This window comes from Daktulosphaira vitifoliae, unplaced genomic scaffold, assembly GCF_025091365.1.
Source record: "Daktulosphaira vitifoliae isolate Bord-2020 unplaced genomic scaffold, ASM2509136v1 Scaffold_2, whole genome shotgun sequence".
Lineage (NCBI taxonomy): Eukaryota > Metazoa > Arthropoda > Insecta > Hemiptera > Phylloxeridae > Daktulosphaira > Daktulosphaira vitifoliae.
The window spans coordinates 25,186,214-25,206,987 of record NW_026099573.1 but is presented as its reverse complement, the minus strand read 5'-3'; the positions used below and the strand labels follow the sequence as shown (position 1 = coordinate 25,206,987).

At 25.3% G+C, this 20,774-nt stretch overlaps 2 protein-coding genes across 2 annotated transcripts in view; one reads left to right on the top strand and one right to left on the bottom strand.

Moving 5' to 3' along the window:
- The first annotated feature begins 11,568 nt into the window (after nt 1-11,568).
- The window catches only part of LOC126897671 (uncharacterized), a 31,486-nt gene continuing 22,280 nt past the window's right edge, over nt 11,569-20,774 (top strand). Inside the window, exon 1 of the mRNA XM_050671441.1 lies at nt 11,569-12,175. The gene's annotated coding sequence lies outside the window, so the exon portion shown is untranslated. The remainder of the gene's footprint in view (nt 12,176-20,774) is intronic.
- LOC126897674 (uncharacterized) lies at nt 12,170-18,378 on the bottom strand. The gene is made up of 2 exons (XM_050671449.1): nt 18,016-18,378; nt 12,170-14,767 (listed from the first exon to the last, which is right to left on the bottom strand). Exons 1-2 carry the CDS (start codon nt 18,316-18,318, stop codon nt 13,511-13,513), a joined length of 1,560 nt encoding a protein of 519 aa, XP_050527406.1. The 5' UTR covers nt 18,319-18,378; the 3' UTR covers nt 12,170-13,510.

The window sequence follows — 20,774 nt, the reverse complement described above, 5'->3', positions numbered from 1 at the left end:
TTTTATAAACAAAGCCAAACGTTTGGTTTCATTAAAAAAAAAAAAAAAGAACTTTGCGAATCTTAATGAGTACAGAAAACTTGATAAATTAAAATCAACTAGTTATTATTATAAGTTATTTCATAGAAAGTGTAGAAACTAAAGTAATTTACTTTTTGTATAATAATATACGCAAAATGAATTTATAAAAATATATTGGGAAGAAAAATCAAAACTAGTTTTGTTAAATTAAGGATAAAATAATCATGTTTATTAATTGGGGAATATTCTGAAGTAATGATATATTTCTAACTTATAAGAAAAAATATTTTAATTGAATCGATGATTGCAGAAACGACATGAGTCAATTTTTTAAAACTTTTGGATAATTGATAAAAAGTGTATAATTTAANTATTAAAGTTTATTATTTTTCGATTACATTGAATTTATAGGTCTTGTTAGTATAACATTTGTTTAGAATGAAAAATTATTAATATTTTGTACAAATCAAATAAACTAAAGAAAAATGCTCAGAATATTATTTTTGTAAAACTGCCTGCATTAGAGTTTATTTCATGTTCTTTTACTTACATATTATTATTGATTTATTGATTATAAATTATAAATTTTTGTTATGTATTAATGATACGTAACAAAAATATGGTTTTAGGGTAATTGATGATGTATTTAAAAAATAGTGTTCTATCTAGAACTTGTCGTAATATGATCAACGCAAAGCATCACACATCTTACATTTATTAATGAAAAATTTATAATCTGTATTTTATATTACTTGTATAAAAACAAATAATTAATTCATCTGTAACATATACATATACATAACATATACACTGTTGTACATTATTTATTCTACATATATACTGGATGATTTTTTTATCATAACCCACTCAATTACTTGCAGAATAAATATAATTTAAACATTTTTTTTTTTTGGTTTTCTTTAGTTACACATTATTTTTGAATTATTAACTATTTAAAACTTTTTATATTCATCCCTTATGCCTTGTAAGGGTGTCAAATTTGTTTCTTTAAATAGGAACACATATTTTGAATTTAATAAAATGTTTGGATTTTTAATTCAATAGTAAATGGCATTTGAATTTTTAATATAACTTTATTAGTTTATGAAATATAAACATATAAAGTCTAAACAATTTTTAAGTTAATATACATTACATTATAATATACATGTATAATACACTAGGAATTATAAATACAGGTAGCTAATTAGATTTTTATAACATTGCTGTCACAGTCACGGATTGTTTATCATCAATTATGACTATCAATAGATATACTTTCTGTATTGTCAGTTAGTGTATTATAAACTCACAACAATGTGCCTTAATACCATTGATAATAACAATGTTGTGTACCTGCTAATATCGATGTCATAAAAAACCAATTAGCTACCTATATTTGTAAACCCTTGTGTATTATACATGTATATTAACTCAAAAATTTGAGTTTATGGTGTTTATATCTAATAAATAAATAAAGTTATACTAAAAATTCAAATGCGATCTACTATTAAATTAAAAACTCAAACATTTTATTAAATTCAAAATATGTGTTCCCATTTAAAAAAACAAAGTTGACACCCTTACAATGCATAAGGGATGAACTTAAATAGTATTACATAGTTAATAATTCAAGTATAATGTGTAACTAAAGATAACCCCGAAAAAAAATGCTTAAATTATATTTATTCTGTAAGTAAATGAGTGGGTTATGACAAAAAAGTCACTCTGTATACATGATAATTGATAATTGTACACTATGCATCTTATCTAAAAATAATAATCATGTTATGTTCAATTTAATACAATAAACTGAAAATCACTAAAAGCACTGACGACAACATCCCGTGATGTTAATTATAAATAATATAAAAAGGCTTAGTTCTGCTAAAAATTAAAAAATTACCCCTAGTACTCCCATAATTTAAATAAAATTTAAAACATCAAATACTTCTTATTCTTTATGTTATTTTATAGCTATTACAATAAAAAAAAAATTTATTTATTGACCCTTATGTTAGAAACTTACGCTATACAACAACAATATTATAGTTCGTGCAAAAAAGGTATAAATGCAATTTAAAACAAACGTATGTGTTAATTAAAATTATTTTTTGAAAAATCATCTTTGTTTGGTTAATATATTTAAAATTTTTCAATAAAAAGTCAAGCTTTAATATACATTTTTAAATACAAGAACATCATATTAAACCACACTCTCCTATAATTTTAATTAAGTAAATAATACTTTATTTATTAAAAATCCATTAGTATAGTGTCATTTTGGTTTCGATGTGTAGATATGAAACTGTTTTTAATGTATCGTGTTTTTTTGTAAACGTAATTGTGATAATTCCCATTTATACTGGACTGATTTTACTCAATGATACGTTAAAAGATTAAAAAATGTATCTAGTTGAATTTATCAGTGCTAAAATTTTAAAAATTTCATCTTATTCCTCATAATAAAGAAAAATAACCTAAAAAAATACAGTTATTATAAAACAATCAATGTTGATATTTTTAGTTTTCACTTTATAGAATGAACAGATCTAACTGACATCAGTTATAACTTTTGTTACAATTAAAATTTTGCTTTATTTTTTTTTTTTACAATTTTAACATACTACGCTAAAATCATTTTAGCTTGGATGCGATGCTGAGAAGGTATTTATTATACTAAGATGTGTTTTTTGTTACCACTTTTTCTCAGATCTCATCGAACCAATTTCTTTCAACAATAAGTCAACAGTTCACGAATCTCCAAAAAAATTATAAGTTTAAAAATCCCTAATTTTTGAAATTTTTGAAATTTTGAAATGACTCAACTATGCCACGTCCCCATTTTGCCGCGACCCCACTGTACTGAGTTTTTTTTTTATTATATTTGTATATTAAAATGACTGAAATTTTTATTGATAATACTTCAAACATTTGCCTTGTCGATGACATAACTTTTGAAAATCTAATAACTAACCAAGGAACTGTAGGAACTTAAAAATTACATTTTTTTGTTTATTAACTTTACGAAAATACTTTTCATTAAAAATTCATGGTTAGCAAATTTGTGGCAATGGTGTATTTACTCAGCTTATAAATGTTATATTGATATAAATGTTATATTAATCTGTAAATTTTACTTCACATGTAAATATATTAGTCATAATAAATTATACTATTTACTTAAAACGAAGCAGTGTATAAATGAATCAAATCAAATAAAATAAAATTTATTCAACATTTTAAACAAAATTATTCGTATTAAAACCAAAATTTAAAGAACTGATAAAGAAATGAATATCCAAATAAAATTATTAAATCCCTTATAAAGCAGATAACTATAGAAAAATATTTCCAAGTTAATAGCATGAAGAAAAAATTTCGCATTAAATATTATTGTATAATTTAATAAAATAACGGGTTTTTAGTAAAAAATTATCTAGTTTTTCTAATTAAATCCAGTAATTGGTTTATGCTCGTATAGTGGTTGTCCTGGTCTATTGGGTAGAAACTTATGTTTTGACACACAGGGTCCTGGGTTTGTTCCCCAGGGTGTCAACGAAATTTTTCTTGGAGATGTCTGGTCTCTGGTGCAAACTGGCCAAAATACCCGCCCGTCCTTTATTGGCCTAGCCAAGAACCATATTTGACTCTCTAACATGTGAAAGAGGTCCAACACCTTCTGTCGCATGCTAAGTTCGGCAAATATAATTATGTAAAAACTGATCATTATTTTATACTTGTATGCATAGTCCTGACCTAATGTGCTACATAATAAAGCTTATGTGTTACATGGTGATGTAATTCATAAATTATTTATGTTACTCATAAAGAACTTATGGGTTACTTAATTTTTTTACCATGTATAGTCAAAATTTATGCGTTCCATAGTTGTGAAAAGTATTATGGAAATTAAATCGTTTTTAAAGTATCGTTATGTTCATATCGTTTATATTATCAGCGTTATTTTTCATCGATATTTCATCAAGATTAGATGAAATTTTATCTAATGTGATAAAATTGTCTGTAATATATGTTACACTCTCTCATATTGGTGCTAATTTTATGAGAAATCATTTAATAATACTGGATGTCTATAGGTAATAATTATCAATTCCTACAAAGTGTCAAGTAAAACTCTTTTTTGGAATAAGATAACGTTTAAAAAAATGTTTTTCACTGCATAGTCATCGACATTACAAAGATAAGTTCTTTGCACATAATTAGATACATCATCTATTTCAATTTCAATATACTCCAAGAAGTTAACAAAATCGTATAATTTGTCCATAGTTGTAAAAGAATTTGACCATTAATAAATAAAATATATTGCGTTGCAAAATAAATGAAACGAAATGTGACTTATCATTGAAAAATGATATAACTATTGTTACCACATAATGTTTATGTGGTGTAAATCTACTACATAGCTTTTTGTATTCTTTAATTATCCAGCCGTTCTATAAAAATAACTATGCAATGGAATATAGTTACCAATCCCATATGTACTATGGAACTTATAAAATGACTATGCATACAGTATAACTCATAAATAAACTTAAAAATAATTGGAGCTTACAAAGAAGGCATCTTAACTTATTGTTAATCGTTTACAAATGCTCATAGTAAATTGCTGGTCATTTACAAATAAAGGGTATGGAATATTTATGAGACAGGAAATTCGCTTGACATGTAACATAGCAAATGGACAAAAATATAACGGTAATTCTATACCCTGGACGTCAGGAGGATAGTGGTGTACGTTTAAAATGTTTTAGTTTCATCAATCTGCAGACGGAAAAATTGAAAGAAAAAGGCATTTTGGCATTTGGGAATTCTGTTAACTGCAACGTTCATTCGTGGTGTTAGTGGTGGCATGAAGAAAAATTGCTTAGGATCTGGTGCGTGTATGTAATGTCGGGACTAGTATATTCCCTTGGGTAAGCGCTGACCACCAACTTAAAAAACCACAAACACCATATAGTAAACACATCACGTGTTTAATGTTTACCTTACTGACAAATAGTAGTCTACAATTATCTACTAGTTGTATTTATGAAAACTTAGTTGCAAATCAATATCGTGTAAATCAACTAAACAAATGTAGTGTACATTTTTGAATTAGCAAATCTGCTTAACAACTTATACTATATTTAGTATAAATATTTTAACTTTTATATTCATTTATAAATTTGAACATATCGAGGAAAATATATTTGAAGTTTCTCATATAATTTGTTTTAAAAGTTACACAAGATCAAACAACTTTTGAAATGATAAAATCATTATTCATTAAGATTTAATAATATTTAATTACAATTATTGTAATTAAATTAATAAATTATGTTTATCATTATTTCGCAGTTTTGAAGAGTTCTTGGGAATTAAAACCAAAAACCGTAGAATTTTTTGTAAAAATGGCCGAGTTTGAAGTGTTTTACATAGCAACGGAACATCAAATCATTAAAACTAAATCAAATTGAGATTTTTCGTGTTCTATATGATTGAAAAAAGAAAGTTATATCGACGACTTGTCCTCTATGAATAATCTTCTTATGGTCTCTTAAGAAAAAAACACGTCATTTTTGGTAAACAGTAAAAATTAATTGAATTTTTTGCAAATACGCGTCGAAGCGTTTTACGACAGTGAATTTAAATACTATTAGATATAAACTTACATAAACCAAAACGGAAACCAAATAAGCGAAAAGGAGGTACCAGTTGATGGTGAAAAACATATTTAAAATAAGTTGGTGTAGATGTGTTTCGCCGTTCTTATTTTTAATTTTATTATGAAATTTGTTTATTGTTTTATAATTATTCCTGTTATAAAGTGCCATTGTTTTGGTTGTTTTCAGTTGTCTATACTATTTATAATTAGTACAACATTCAACAATATTAATTTTGAGTTGTTTACATGTTGTATTTAAGAAAATAAAACTTTTACTCATAACATATTTTTTTTAACTTTAAGGTATTTTCTCAAAGCGAAACATTGTCTATTTGAATGAGAACTTTCTTTACTGAAGTAGTATCCGTTTTTATATTTTATTATTTTTCGGATGTTATTGGTATATAAAGGCTTATGACTGTCGGTCATAAACGAGACCTCGATATTATGCCGTTAGAAGCGACTGTTTTACAGGTGTATTTTATATATTTTATTCCGAGGTCGATCACCGCTTCTGTTCCACCATTTGTCGTCGTCGCAGTTGTGTCCCCCATGGGATACTATCTTTACGATGCCATCGTGTTGCCTTCGATAAATATTGCAAGAAATCAATCGGAACAACTACCGCCGTCGCTATCTCCCCGAACGACAATTCACCGGATAAATGTACATGGGGCGCAAGCAGCTGAGAGAAACATAACTTTGTCTGAATTGACGGAGATACCTGAAGATTATATCATCATGGTGAAGAGACCCTTTTGTAGTTTAATAAATAACTTTCCGCAACGCCTGTGCTTCGCCGATAGTTTGTGGGGAGCATCACAAAAAGTTCAAGATTAAATTAGGTCGCTTGCCGATAAATCATTTTAGCATTAAAATTATTTTATGTTCCATAAAAATAATAAGGGTCAACTTTTATGTCAATAAGTGGTACTCATACTCTAAGCAATAAACAAGTACTATTTAACACTAAAAAAGTATTTTAAGTACCACTTACCGGTTTACTCGTAATACAAATTAATAGCATGCAGCTTTTTTTTTTTCAATAAAAATGGATTTATTTAAATAAAATTATTCTCAATTTCTTGAAGATTGCTAGTATAATTCAGAAATAGACTATTAGTCGTAATACATTCAAGCTTTCATGAGATGCCATTGAATAAGTTTTAAATTTTGCATTACTATTCACGTTTGGTAAATGTGTGTGTATACTTGATGAATATAAAGTTTACATCGGGCCACTTGATGGGAGTCGCGTTTGACAAAGCCAAAATACCGCCCAGTCAGCTTTGTGTCACAGTATACACGGCAGTTCTTCTGTTGCGTGTCCATATTTATTTTTTTATACACATTTCAATGAAAGCGTTGCTGAAAAACGTGTCTGTGCATACAGCTCAGAAGGTGTACTTACTATGCGATGGTGAAGCATTAAAATTCCCAGAGGAACAAAATAATGCATACACAATATTTTATGAATAGAGCTAGTGAGTGTTATCGGCGAAGCTAAGCGATTATATTAAAAGACCGATTTAAGTTATACAGCGTGTAAAATGGCTCCAGTGAAAACTTTTTGTGACAGAAAAATATTTTAGCTTTTCTCAATAAATGGTGTCATAGCCCGTGTAATACTATATTATTACTCTAAAGATATGTAAAATGCCTAAACAGATTTTGAATGTTCAATTGAACATTTCCATTAGTTTTCAAGCACATAAAAAATTGTGACTATAAATATATCATCCTAAGATTTTGTGAATCTTATAATTTTCACTGTTTTTAATGTATTTTTCTTATGAGTAGTATGATAGATTTTTTAAAAATATTTAACAATATTACAATTCACTGTTACTATATATTGCACTTGATAGCGTTTTAAATAAAAGCATTGTCATGAGTACATTTTTATTATGAATAGAAATGCGAAATTAAAACATTTGACAGAGATTTAAATAAAAAAATCATAGTAAAGTTTTATTTAACAAATGTCGACAATAATAATAGACATGAAAAATCTAAAAATAACATTGATGATCAGTCGTAATTTTTATCATATCGCATAAATATTATACATTATGATACTGAGGGTAATTAGTTCAGTTATTAAACACCCTAAAATAAATGATTCTTATATCATGAACGAGTTATTTTTTTGAAAAATAAAAATTATATTGAAGATATATTTTTATATTCTTTTACATATTTTTTTCAATTGATCAATCATGAAGTATTTATATTCATCCATTATACCTGACAAGGATATCATAAGGGTATCTGTTTGGGAATCACTGTATAAGCAGTGATAAAACGCGTTTTGATTATCAGCTGCCGCCTACCTACCGCCAAAAATAAAAAAAAAAGACGTATTTTCGCAGACCGACCGTCGCCCTTTTTCGTAAATTAATTGTAAATACGGTCGTTTTAACGTTTTATCGTTTTATACCGTCGCTTTTAACGTTATATCATTCTTACGCCGTTTAACAAATTTCGTTTTGTGTGTATTACCTATACCTTATCTGTCAAAGTCTTCGTTGGATGGGAAATTACAGAACCATCAATCAGTTAATCGTATGATTATTTATCATTGTATTTAATTATTTTAAAATTAATATATTGTAATCTTACTCCCCCCCGTTAATACTATCCCCGTAGTTTAAGTTTCTGGCCAGGAGATATTTCTGTTAAAATATTTTGTTTCTTTAATATTAAGTGAAAAAAAAGAAAAATCATTGTTTACGTTAATTTAACTTCTTTAACCTTTTCTTTTGGAATAAAATTTGCATACAGTCCATAACGACCGTATAATTATACCTTACAAGAATCCTCATAAGGATTTTGTGGCATTTGAGTTTAATATTTTTTAGTTTTTTAAATTAATAATATTTTTAACATAGTTTTAATTTTATTTAATTAATTAGCCACAAGTGATCAATTCTTATTATATAATTAATAAAGTTATTTATTAAAACTATTAATAACTTTTGTAGTCCAAAAGTTTTTATAGTCCAGTTATTTTCTTAATTAAATAATTATGTAATAAATAAGTTAGTTAATTAAGTGCGTATTCATTTGAAATGAAAGTTGACACATTTATACTGTTTGAGGGATGAATATAAAAAATACTTCATAATGATAAATACATAAAAACTAAAATAAACCAATAAAAGAATTATTAATAATATTCTTATTTTTCAATATATTAACTGGTTTATGATAAGTGAATAACTCTCTCTCTCTTTCTCTTTCTCTCTATCTCTCTTTCTATATATATTATCTGTATCTGTCTATAAAGAAACTAATAGAAAAATAATAAATTGACTTGGATAAATTTATTAAAATGAAATAAACATTTATAACAATATAACAATTAAATAAAAAAAATTCAAATAATGAAATTTATTAAAGCATAAATATATTAAGAAGGTTAATTTTGTTTGATTTTTAACCATCTTTATAGATTATAATTTTTTAATTAAAATTTTTCTATAATATGTTTTAATTAGTTAAATCTAATTAATAATTTGAAATAATATATTTTTTTATTGAAAGTACGATAAAAATAAATTAGCTTATACAATTTACATAGTGAAATGAAAACTCATATCATAGTAAATAATTGTTAAGATAAAAAATGTTGAATTTAAAATGTTTTATATCATCATAAACATATACTTAGTCTGAAATTGTTAACATAATCTATAATTTACATTAGAATTAAAAAGGCTTAACTGAATTACCAATGTTTGGCTATGAATAACGTAACGTTGTTTCACTTTTTTAATTTAAAAATAACGTGAAATAAAGTTCGGAAGTCCGTGAAAAGCCATCACGGTTCATTAATTTATTTTGCTTGGACGTTATTGGCGGTCAAATTGTTATTTCGTTAAGCGACGGTGATAAACGATTACCAACGGTGGAAAGCTCAATGGTTGTTCGACAGTGTTATTATACTTAAAGCCGAAATCGACCGGAAAATAAATATATCGAGAAGAAAAAACGGTTTTGGCCCCTAGACCGCACATCATGTTGCCAAAAACGCATTTTGTGACTAGAAAAAATGTTATATATTGTGTGCATTTTCAGTTCTAATAAACATTCCCCTAAACGTCTTTTGCAGTCCAAGATCTAGTGCTATCGCATGGAACGCTGTGTAGCAGATTGGCCTAATGGGTCGCATACAAGACGTAAAATTGATTAAACTAAAAAGAAATATAATCGATTTTGTAGTTTGATTTACGGTTTAGGTGTAAAAAAAACAATATCATTACTGATTGGATCTTTATATGAAGTGAACTTCTATGTTACATATGTTTCAATAAGGTTTTATTGTATATATAGAATGAGCACGCAGTGGTCGAGCTTGTGCTTAATGAAGTATAATGACTAAGGGTACTACTATATGAACAAGTCACTTTAGAAACTGTTACAGCCCGGTAAACACGCATTTACCACTCTACCATTGCCCAAGTTTGTTTTATAATTTATAAATTTATTGATTTTACTTTTAGTAAAATACAGTATATAAAAATAGTCTCCCTATACTGTTATCAATTTTTTTCAACAACAAAAAACGGTCACTCAAAATTTGAAAAACTTTATATTTTGACGCACGTTTATTCAGAAACATAACAATGTTTTTCTCTTTAGTTAATTAGTTAATTTTAATATTATTATTATTATTATTATTATTATAGTAAGTATATTTATAAAAATGTAAAAAATTATAGAAAAATGAAGTAGCAAAGATGGCGGTTTTGTTTTAATAGTCATCAATGACGATAGTAATAACGATACTAAGAATGTTTCGAAAACAAAAACAAAAAACGTACATCACGTTCAAATAAAGCAGTGGAGATATCATTGCTATCCGTGATTTAGTAATTCAACTAAGAAAAGGTGGTAATTCTTTCAGTGATAATGATTAATTAATCAATAAATAAATAAATAAATTATTCAATAAATCACATTTATCTGTATAATATATTGTAAATCGTTGAATTTAATAAAACATTTCTGAGATAAAATAGGCAGACGACTTGAAAATTCAGTGTTATTTTGTACAGAGAATTTTTTTATATTTTTTATAAATATATATGTAAATCATTAATTTATGATTAATTTTCCTAAAAAAATGTATATTTTTCAGAATAAAATATAAATCAAAATTATTAAGTAATAATAGTAGACGGACAAGTTTTTGACCAACTGCATAATAAAGCTATTTTATTAAAATGTATACTAAACTTATTATTATTAATAATTTTATTATCAAATAAAATTACAAAATTAAAAATCAACTTAATAAAAACTGTAAAGATTTTTAATTTTACAATTGGATATTAAAAAACAGTATAATTTTTGTTTAAATATAACATAAATCATACTAATTTTTTTATACAAAACTTTATCGTTTTATATGACTAAATTGATCTTAAATGAACACGTATATATTTTTATTGCGTTAAATCATAAATTGTGTTTTTCAATTGTATTTTACAATAATAAATGACATTTTTTCTTGTCATTATTTTTTAAAATCTTTTATTAATCTTTTATGAATCTTTACAATCAAATAATGCAAAAAGTTATATATATAATTTGATAGAAACGTATATAATATTAATAACTTCTAAAATTTTGGTCAAACATTTGATATTGACCAGTCATTTTCTTTAAATAAAATATCTAATAAATAAGCTAATTAATTATTTATTTTACCGTTTGAAAAGTAATTTTGACATCCTTATAATATACGAGGTACGTCCAGAAAGTAAGTTCCGTTTTCTATTTTTATCGCGTTTGCGATGTTATCTTAATTACAGTCATATCCGATTATTTCATTTACTTATTTGGAACATTTTAAAACCATTCCGTGACTAGTTAGTGTACGTACGTCACGAGGCGAGTGTTTTTAAATGGATAAACGAATAGGAAATTCCGCCATATGTGAGTTTTTAAATGCAAAGAATATCAAACCAGTTGATATTCATCGTCAAATTTGTGAAGTTTATGGAGAAAATGCTAAACAGACACTGACTACTCGAAAAATCATGTGCACGGTGTTTTGAGACAGAGAAGGAGTTTTGTTAGTAGAATTTTTACCGCGTGGTCAAACAATCAACGCAAATTCTTATTGCGAGACGCTTAAAAAACTACCTAGTGCAATAAAAAATAAACGACGAGGTATGCTTAGCCGTGGCATTGTTTTAACGACAATACTCGCCCGCACACAGCAAATGTGACGAAACAACTTGCAGATTTTGCATGGGACACAATTTAATCATCCGCCCTACAGTCCAGATTTAGCACTCAGTGATTTTCATCTTTTTTTACACATGAAATTATTTATGGGTGGCTAGAACTTCAACGAAGATGATGAGATGAAAAAGGTTGTTAGCGCATGGTTACAATCACAGACGTCATCTTTCTATGATGAAGGGATACAGAAACTAGTACCTCGATATGATAAGTGCTTTAATAATGGTGGTAACTATGTTGAAAAATAAAGTTGTATTTTATATTCAAATAAAATTTATAATTTTATATTCAAATAAAATTTATATTAAAATTTACAAATTTACACGTTTTTATTGTCCAACGGAACTTACTTTCTGGACGTACCTCGTATAAAGGATGAATATAAAAATTACTTCATTATACACAAATTTAGATAAACATGTATCTAAAAGAATTTGAAAAAAAATATCCATACTATTTTATTTTTTGATTAATTAAGTAGGACATGGTTAAAGAATCATTCCGTTTATACTTAAAAGTTGTTCAAGTCACGTAGGACATTGAAAAAATAGATGCGCTAAAAAATAAGTCTTCAAACTTTTCTCCGGTGTTTTTATGGAATTCAATGGGTATATAAAATAATAAAAGTTTATATAGATAGAAATCCATTAAAAAAACGTTATTATTTATGATTAAATTATTTAATTTTCTACAATTTATTTTATAGGTTTGGTATTGTACTGATAATTGAATATTAAATTATTAATATATCTCCAACAAATTTTACCATGTGTTTTTTTTATAAAGAATAAATATATAATATATTATTATCCGATAATTTTTTATATTACTAACGGTATAAAGAAAACAATTTTTATAAATAATTGATTGTTACTGTATACAGAGTGATTTTTTTATCATAACCCATTTAATTACTTACAGAATTAAAATAATTTAAACATTTTTTTTTGGATGACTTTAATTGTGTGTTACTTTTGAATTATTAGTTATGTATTATTTTTTAAGTTCATCCTTCATGACTTGAAAGTGCGTCAATATTTCTTTTTAATGGAATAACATACTTTGAATTTAATATAATGTTTGAGGTTTTATTTTAATAGTAATTGTCATTTGAATTTTTAACATAACTTTATTAATTTATTAGACATAAAACTTTAAAGTTTTAAATTGTTGAATTAATATACATGTATAATACATGGGGGATTAAAAATACTGGTAACTAATTGTTTTTTTATGACGTCGCTATCGCAGAAACGTAGCGTTTGTTGACAATTATGACTTTATAAACAGATATATTTAAAGTATAGTAGTATATTAGGCATAATGTTGTGAATTAACATCTATAAATACAGCACTGTTAATATAGAAAACCCTTAAATATTATACATGTATGTTAACTCAAAAATTTGAAACTTTAAAGTACTATTCCTGTGAGAACCTTTTTTTAAAATTTATAATTTTTATTTATTATTTTTTTAAATTAGTTATAATGATATTAGGTGGCCCTTGTTCACCATTATAACTTTAAAAAAATATCAAAATATTCCTTAATCATATATAAATTTAATTGTATTGACCGTTGAGAAAAAATCGAATAAGATAAAAATTAATTGGGTTTATTCTTTTTTCTATTTTAGTTAAGTACTTTTGTAATGATGTCGTGTTATTTTTCACTAATTCGGAATCAATGTCGGTTGTTTCATCAATTTGAATGATCTCAAATTCTTTCAATAGGTTATGTGATTCATCGACTCCCAAATTTTTTAACTCTTCGGATAGTTTTACATCCAAATATTGAATCATATCATCTATGGTAAGAATTTCAATATCTTCCGACATCATATGGTACCATAAACTCCAAATTATCCCACTATATACGTCTAATAATTTTATAGCAGTCATTAAAGGTTCTTTCAAAAGGACCCAAAACTGTTTCAGTTTAGCAGCAATAATAGGGTTCCTGTTAGTATCTCCATAAAACATTAAATTATAACTGTAAGATTTTAAATGTATGAGAACGTGGTATAAAACATTAGCATATATGACACGTAGCAATAACGTTTGGTACTTTATGTTTCTATATGGATCTCGATTCCAATCACCATTTATAGATGATAATATTATCTCAGATCGACTATATTTTATCCACTCCATTACTTTGGTCCAATTGATTGGACCGTTAGGTTTACAAATATAAGAAATTAATTCTGCCAAATCATCCAACTTATAGTTCCTCAAAATAAAATGATTATGAATGTTTGGAATTGTATTTACTAATACTTCAAAATCGATACTAGATTGTTCCATGATTACCTGTATATCTGTATTATATTTTAAGTAAGTTTTTTCCACACAACTCTCACACAATTTTTCCATGTTTTGTATGTGATTGCTTAGATCAAAGAAAAAAAATTTAGGATCTTGATCGGAATAGCAAGTATCATATGCGGCTATTCTAATGTGAAGAAGCCAAAAATATTTGTGAACTGATACTTTTACTTCATAAAATATTGAAAAAATAAGTTTTAGATAGTTTCCAATTTCTAATATTTTTATTTTACTATAATTCGAAGCAAACAAATGTAAGTAACCCAGTACGGTAAAAGCGTAAACGCATTGCAATGCTTCCATTTTTGTTTTAATTTTCTCTAATAATTTTAATCTCTCTTCATTAAATTCAACAATCTCTGATAGCAAACGTATGTCATTATTAGTAATCAAAATTTTATCACTTTCGTAAGTTATAGTTGTACTTAATGCCTGTAAAAAATCTAACGTAAAACTATCTTGACGCCTCGGATACAATTTCCACTCTCTGTCCTAAAATAAAAAAGAACAAATTTTAAAAGTACAGGGTTATAGTAAATATTAAATTTTTTGAAATAGCTTCTAAAATATTCAAAAATTTTTGATATATATTTTAAATTTACTATAATATGTTCTTTATCATCAGATGGTTGAAGTAAAAATTAATATGAAGTAATATGTGATTTAATAGTAATCCAATTATAAACAAGTTAAATTTTATGTTACTATTTTCAATGCCCTCCTGCTGGCAGGTAAAAAATCAGATTTTTTAAAAATGTATAATAAATGAAATCAAAATGCCCAAGGTTTTAAGTTAAAAAATTATTTTGTTTCATCATTTTACAAAAGGTTGATTTTTACACCAACATAATATTTTTTGTTGAACTTCAAGAATTAATTAAAAATAGAAGACAATTTTTTTAAACTTATAGAACGTAACATAAGCTTTATTTTAACATATATTTGAAGCTCGGATATTTCAAAACATTTTCAAAAGTAAAATTTTTGTGCAAAAGTTACTATTTTGATTACCCCCGTGGATAAGTAAAATGTCAAATTAAAAAAAAAATTATATTAGATAGAAGGAAAATAACTAAGGTAACTATATAAAAATAATTAATTTGTTTTGTTCATTTTTGAAAAAGATATGCCAGTTTTAAATATAAAAGTAATAATACAATAAACAGTGTTTTTTTTACATAGAAATTACATTTTTTGTTTAATTTCAGCAGTCATTTCTCCATAGAAAATAAGGTATTTTTTAACTTTAAGTATGGAACATAAGCTTTAATTTGACATCTGTTTGAAGTTCGGATATTCCAAAACATCTTCAAAAGTAAAATTGGAAAAGTTAAATTTTTGTTCAAAAATTGTTATTTTGAATCCTATCTCTGACAGATTAATAGTTAAATTATTTTGGTTTGTTCATTTCAAGTTAAGGCAGTTTTAAGAAAAAAAAGTATAAAAAATTTTAAAAATCGTAATAATTTGGGATTTTCTACCATTTATGGGGAACGAGAGAAAAAATTACAATTTTTGAGGTTAATGTCTGCAACCAGATACGATTTGTGATCTTTTGATGTATCGTTGAAAGAAATTGAACTAGTGAGAGCATTTCTTTAACTTTTCACCTTCATATTGAAGCTAAAATTTGATATTCAACAGGATGATTGTTCCTGTTGGAATACTGTTTAAATACTCAGGTATTTAAACAGCGTTAAAAAAATATATCTTTAGTGCAGAATGTAAAAGAAAATAATTGAACTTAATTTTTGAATAGCTAATAAAGTGCAATTAAAGTCATCTAGTTTCAATAAACTTACTGTTTTAAAAACCCAGCAAAGTGGGGTCGTGGCATAGTTGGGTCCAGTATAAATGATATCTGACAGTGATTAAAATCACTATCATAAAAACGCTTCGATGCAAATCTTTAGATAGTGTTTAATTAAAAAAAAAAAAATTGTCCAATGAGAGCTGAGAAAATAAATGATAGCTTCAAAAAAAAAAACCACATAGTAAAATAATATTAATATGAATTTCTTCTCACGAGAGGAGACTACAGTAATGGAATCCTTGATATTTATTGAAGTTATTGAATCTCAATGAGATAAAAATCAAATGAGTTAAACATTTTTTTTTAACTCAAAAAGAATTAAAAAAATATTCAGTGCCACAATCGTGAAAGACTCAAGTGTTACCGTCTCAAAAACCGTACGTCTCATTCGTCACTTAATAAAAATGGAAATTTAGCTAGTTTAAATTTTAAAGTTATTTTTCTCGACTTCAAAGAACCAAAAAAATTTAAATATGATTAAATTTTTATACTATGTCATCTAGATTGATATAATATTTATGAAAATCAGTGTAATCCCCTTATAATAAAATACAATACAAAACCAAGAATTTTAACACAATAATAGCATATTTTTAAATACGGTAGCTATTTTCACCATGTATTCTCTTAATAAGATATTTTAAAATAAAATAAAATATAAAACCTAGAATTTTAATAGAAAAATAGTATATTTTTGAATACGGTAGCCATTTGCGCATAGAAGATAGGTCGTCGGGACAATTTTTTTTTTTCATTTTATAGTACATAAAATAAGCTTTAATTTTATATATGTTTAAAGGACGCAGTATTTCCGGAACATTTTCAAAAATTAAGTTGAAAAAGTTAGTTTTTGTAAAAAAGTTGCTATTTTAAATCCCCCCCAATGAGCAGGTTAAGTGTTAGATTTTCCAAAAATTGATATCAAATGAAAGGGAAATATCTAAGGTTTTAGTATAAAAAAAAATTATGTTGATTGTTTATTTTTGAAAAAGTTATGGAAGTTTTAAGAAAAAAAAATGAAAAAATTTCGAAAATTAGCGATTTTTAAATTTGTAATTTTTTTGGATGTTTCCCCCATTTACGGGGAACGAGGGAAATTTTTTCAATTTTGAAGGGTAATGTCTTCAACTAGATACGATTTTTGATCTTTTGACGTATTGTTGAAAGAAATCGGTCCAGTGAGAGCTGAGAAAAAGTGGCAACAGACAAAAAAAAAAAAAAAAACACATCATAGTAAAATTAATACCTTCTCAGCTTCGCACCGTAGCTAAAAATCTAACTTAGCATAAAATTGTTTCCATAAAGTGCAACTAATTAATATTTTAATATACACGGATGATTGATTAAGAGTTTTAAATGATTAAAAATAATCTACAAATTATTAATTAAACACAAAAAATTAGTTGTACCTCATTTCTCACACTTTAAAAATATGTCTACTAAAGTTTTTTAAATGTCAAATAAATATTAATCTAGTACACTTAATAGAAAATTATTTGATTAGGATAACTTTTAAACCATTATTTTTGAGATATCTATATTTTAAAAAATTAGGGTGGTGGTAAGACATGGGTCTTATTTTTTTTTTTTTATTAATAGACATTCTGAGTCGTGCTACTCTTTCCACTAATAATATCAATAATATTTTCTAAATAATGGTTCAAAAGTTGTTCTAATTATTCATTTTATTAATCAGATCATATTCCAATATTGAAACTAGTTAAATTCAAATAATTCCATTATAAAAACCCAAGTTGATATATGTTTAAGGGATAAGAAAGGGAAAACACAACAAGATTTTGTTTTATTTATAAAACATTAAAAACTATAAATTATTGATAAGATAAGTAGTAATTTTTTTTTTGTACTTTTTAAGATACTGTGCGAGGAATAATTAATTAATCATTCGGTTTAATAAATAAATTACCCTATTGAGATTTTCCTCAAGTATTAATGTTGGGAACTCAAATTCGCCATTAATTTCGTCTTCAAAATTTTCTGTTGTATTATTATCTGTTGTATTGTTATCTGTTATATTATTATCTGTTGTATTGTTATCTGTTATATTATTATCTGTTGTATTATTATCTGTTGTATTATCCATTGTGCTAACTCGATCTATAAGATTTATCAATTCTTCATCATTGTTTTTTGTAGAATAACATTGCCCAGCATTTATAATTACAACATTATAAATAAAATTTACAAAAATAAAATTTTTCAAATACATTTTTATAATTTAATGAGGTACGCTATATTAATCTAAGATTCACAAACTAATGACCCATAAACTATACGTATACATTTTATATTGTTAGTGTACATAATTTAAATGATAGTCATAAAATGTATTTTTAAAATTGCTGTTTAGGACAAATATGAATAAATAATTTTTTTTTTAAATCTAAGAATAAAAGCATTATGTATTTTAGTAAATAAAAGTTTAAAATTAAATGACAAAATACTGTATCATCAGATGGGTTATTTTATATAATAAGAATTGATCACTCGTGGCTAATATTATTAAAAATTAAGTGTATATTTAAAATATTCATTTAAGACTGAAAAATATTTAACTCATATTTTTCTAAAATTTTCAGAGTTTATTCATTATGCTATATTTAGATTAAAACAATTTTTTTTTTTTTTTATGATCTTCCCATTTTTATGGCTATTTCAATGTAAAAAAAGTTAAAAATAGCAAAATCGTTAAAAAACACACAGATTATTCAATTTCAACTCAATCGAATTAAAATTTTAGATTTGACTCTATTATAACTTAAAGTTTACATTAAAAAAAAAAAAAAAAATTTTGAGAAATTTTTAAACTTTAATGACTTTCAAAAAATGGTGCTTTTTTTGTGAAAATTGGCGTTTTTGATCTCACTTAAAACCATTAAGAAGTTATTATTTTATTGTGATTTTTACATGTGGTATTGTATAGTATACAATCTATGTTTCAACTAAATTTCAAATATTTACAACAATTATCTTGGGATTTAGAGGCCTATAAAGTTAGAAATTTTATAAAAATACGTGTATTCTAATTGCAATATCTCTGTTGGGTAACCTAATTTCCAAAAAAATTTTTTTTAGTTTTGTAGATATACATCTGTTTTATACACCATAAAAATTTGAAGTTTTAGAAAAATGTGTAACATGTAAAATTTAGCATTAGAAAATCAGTAGAAATCAAATAATTTAATGATAGTTTTTTGTTGTTTTCAAACCACATTTTTGTAATTTTTTTTGTATATCATTATATATGTAATATATTATAATTCAATATAATTATTAGACACGTTATAAATATTCAATTCATTATTTTAGTTCGAAAATAAAAATAAATAAAAAAAATTATTATGATAATATAGTTATAATCATGGTTTTTTTAGTAGTTAGAATACTGTGTCTTCATAAATGTCAGTTAATGATATCTTAAGACTTCTTATGGTATTGTTATTAATTGATAAAAATCTGTGATTTTCTCTATTCCCGGGAATACTTTTACATAATTTAAATCCCATATTAGGTGTTTTGTTGTTCTTCTGAGGTGGTTAAAGTTTAAAATTTCTCATAATTTTTTTTTTTTATGTAAACTTTAAGTTATAATAGAGTCAAATCTAAAATTTGAATTCGATTGAGTTGAAATTGAATAATCTGTGTGTTTTTTAACGATCTAGCTATTTTTAACTTTTTTTACATTGAAATAGCCATAAAAATGGGAAGATCATAAAAAAAAAAAAAAAAATTGTTTTAATCTAAATATAGCATAATGAATAAAATCTGAAAATTTCAGAAAAATATGAGGTGTTCGTGCAACCACTTCTGGATGATTTGGCATGGATTGACCCTACTAGAAATATAGATTGGTCATTTGGTATCCCAATAGGTTAATTGGTATCTAAATTTAATTTACGGAAATGTATTCTGAAATGTGTTCGACAAATGTTGTATTAATTGTAATATTAGATACTATAGGAATGGGATTGTTAGGATTTAAGTGATTTAATTGAGTATTGGAATTTTATATTTCAATTTCGTTACCATAATATTTTTACATAAAAATCACATAGTCATTGAGAACATTTTTTTGGTTCATCAATTTTTCTTCGATTTTTGTCCTCTTCAAAAATTAAATCTCAGCGACATATTTACGAAAAATATTTAATTTCCAAATTATCTATAAAAGTAATGGAACAGCTAGATTAGACAATATACTTAATTAGAGCTTCAATGTGAAGCTGAGAAGATTTCATTTTTACTATCATATTTCTTTTTGTGTCTCTTATAACATTTTTCAGTTCTCACCGAATCGATTGCTTTTAACAATACGTCTAAATAGAACAAATTGTCCTCATTCATTGTAATTGAATGAAATGCCCAAATAACGTAAATTTTAAAAAATCTCCAATGTTCAAATTTTTTTAACTCTTTTTTTTCTTAAAACTACCATTACTTTTTAAAATGAAAAAATAATACAAATGTTTTTATGGATACCTTAGATACTTAACTACTATTTGGTATATTTTTTGTTCAAATTTCACCCTTTATCTACCCACGAGGAGTTTCAAAATGGCAACTTTTACAAAAAAAGTTAATTAAACGTCATAGTCTCTATGTTAAAAATGGCTGCCGTATTAAAAAATATGCTATTTTTGTGAATAAAATCTTGGTTTTATATTT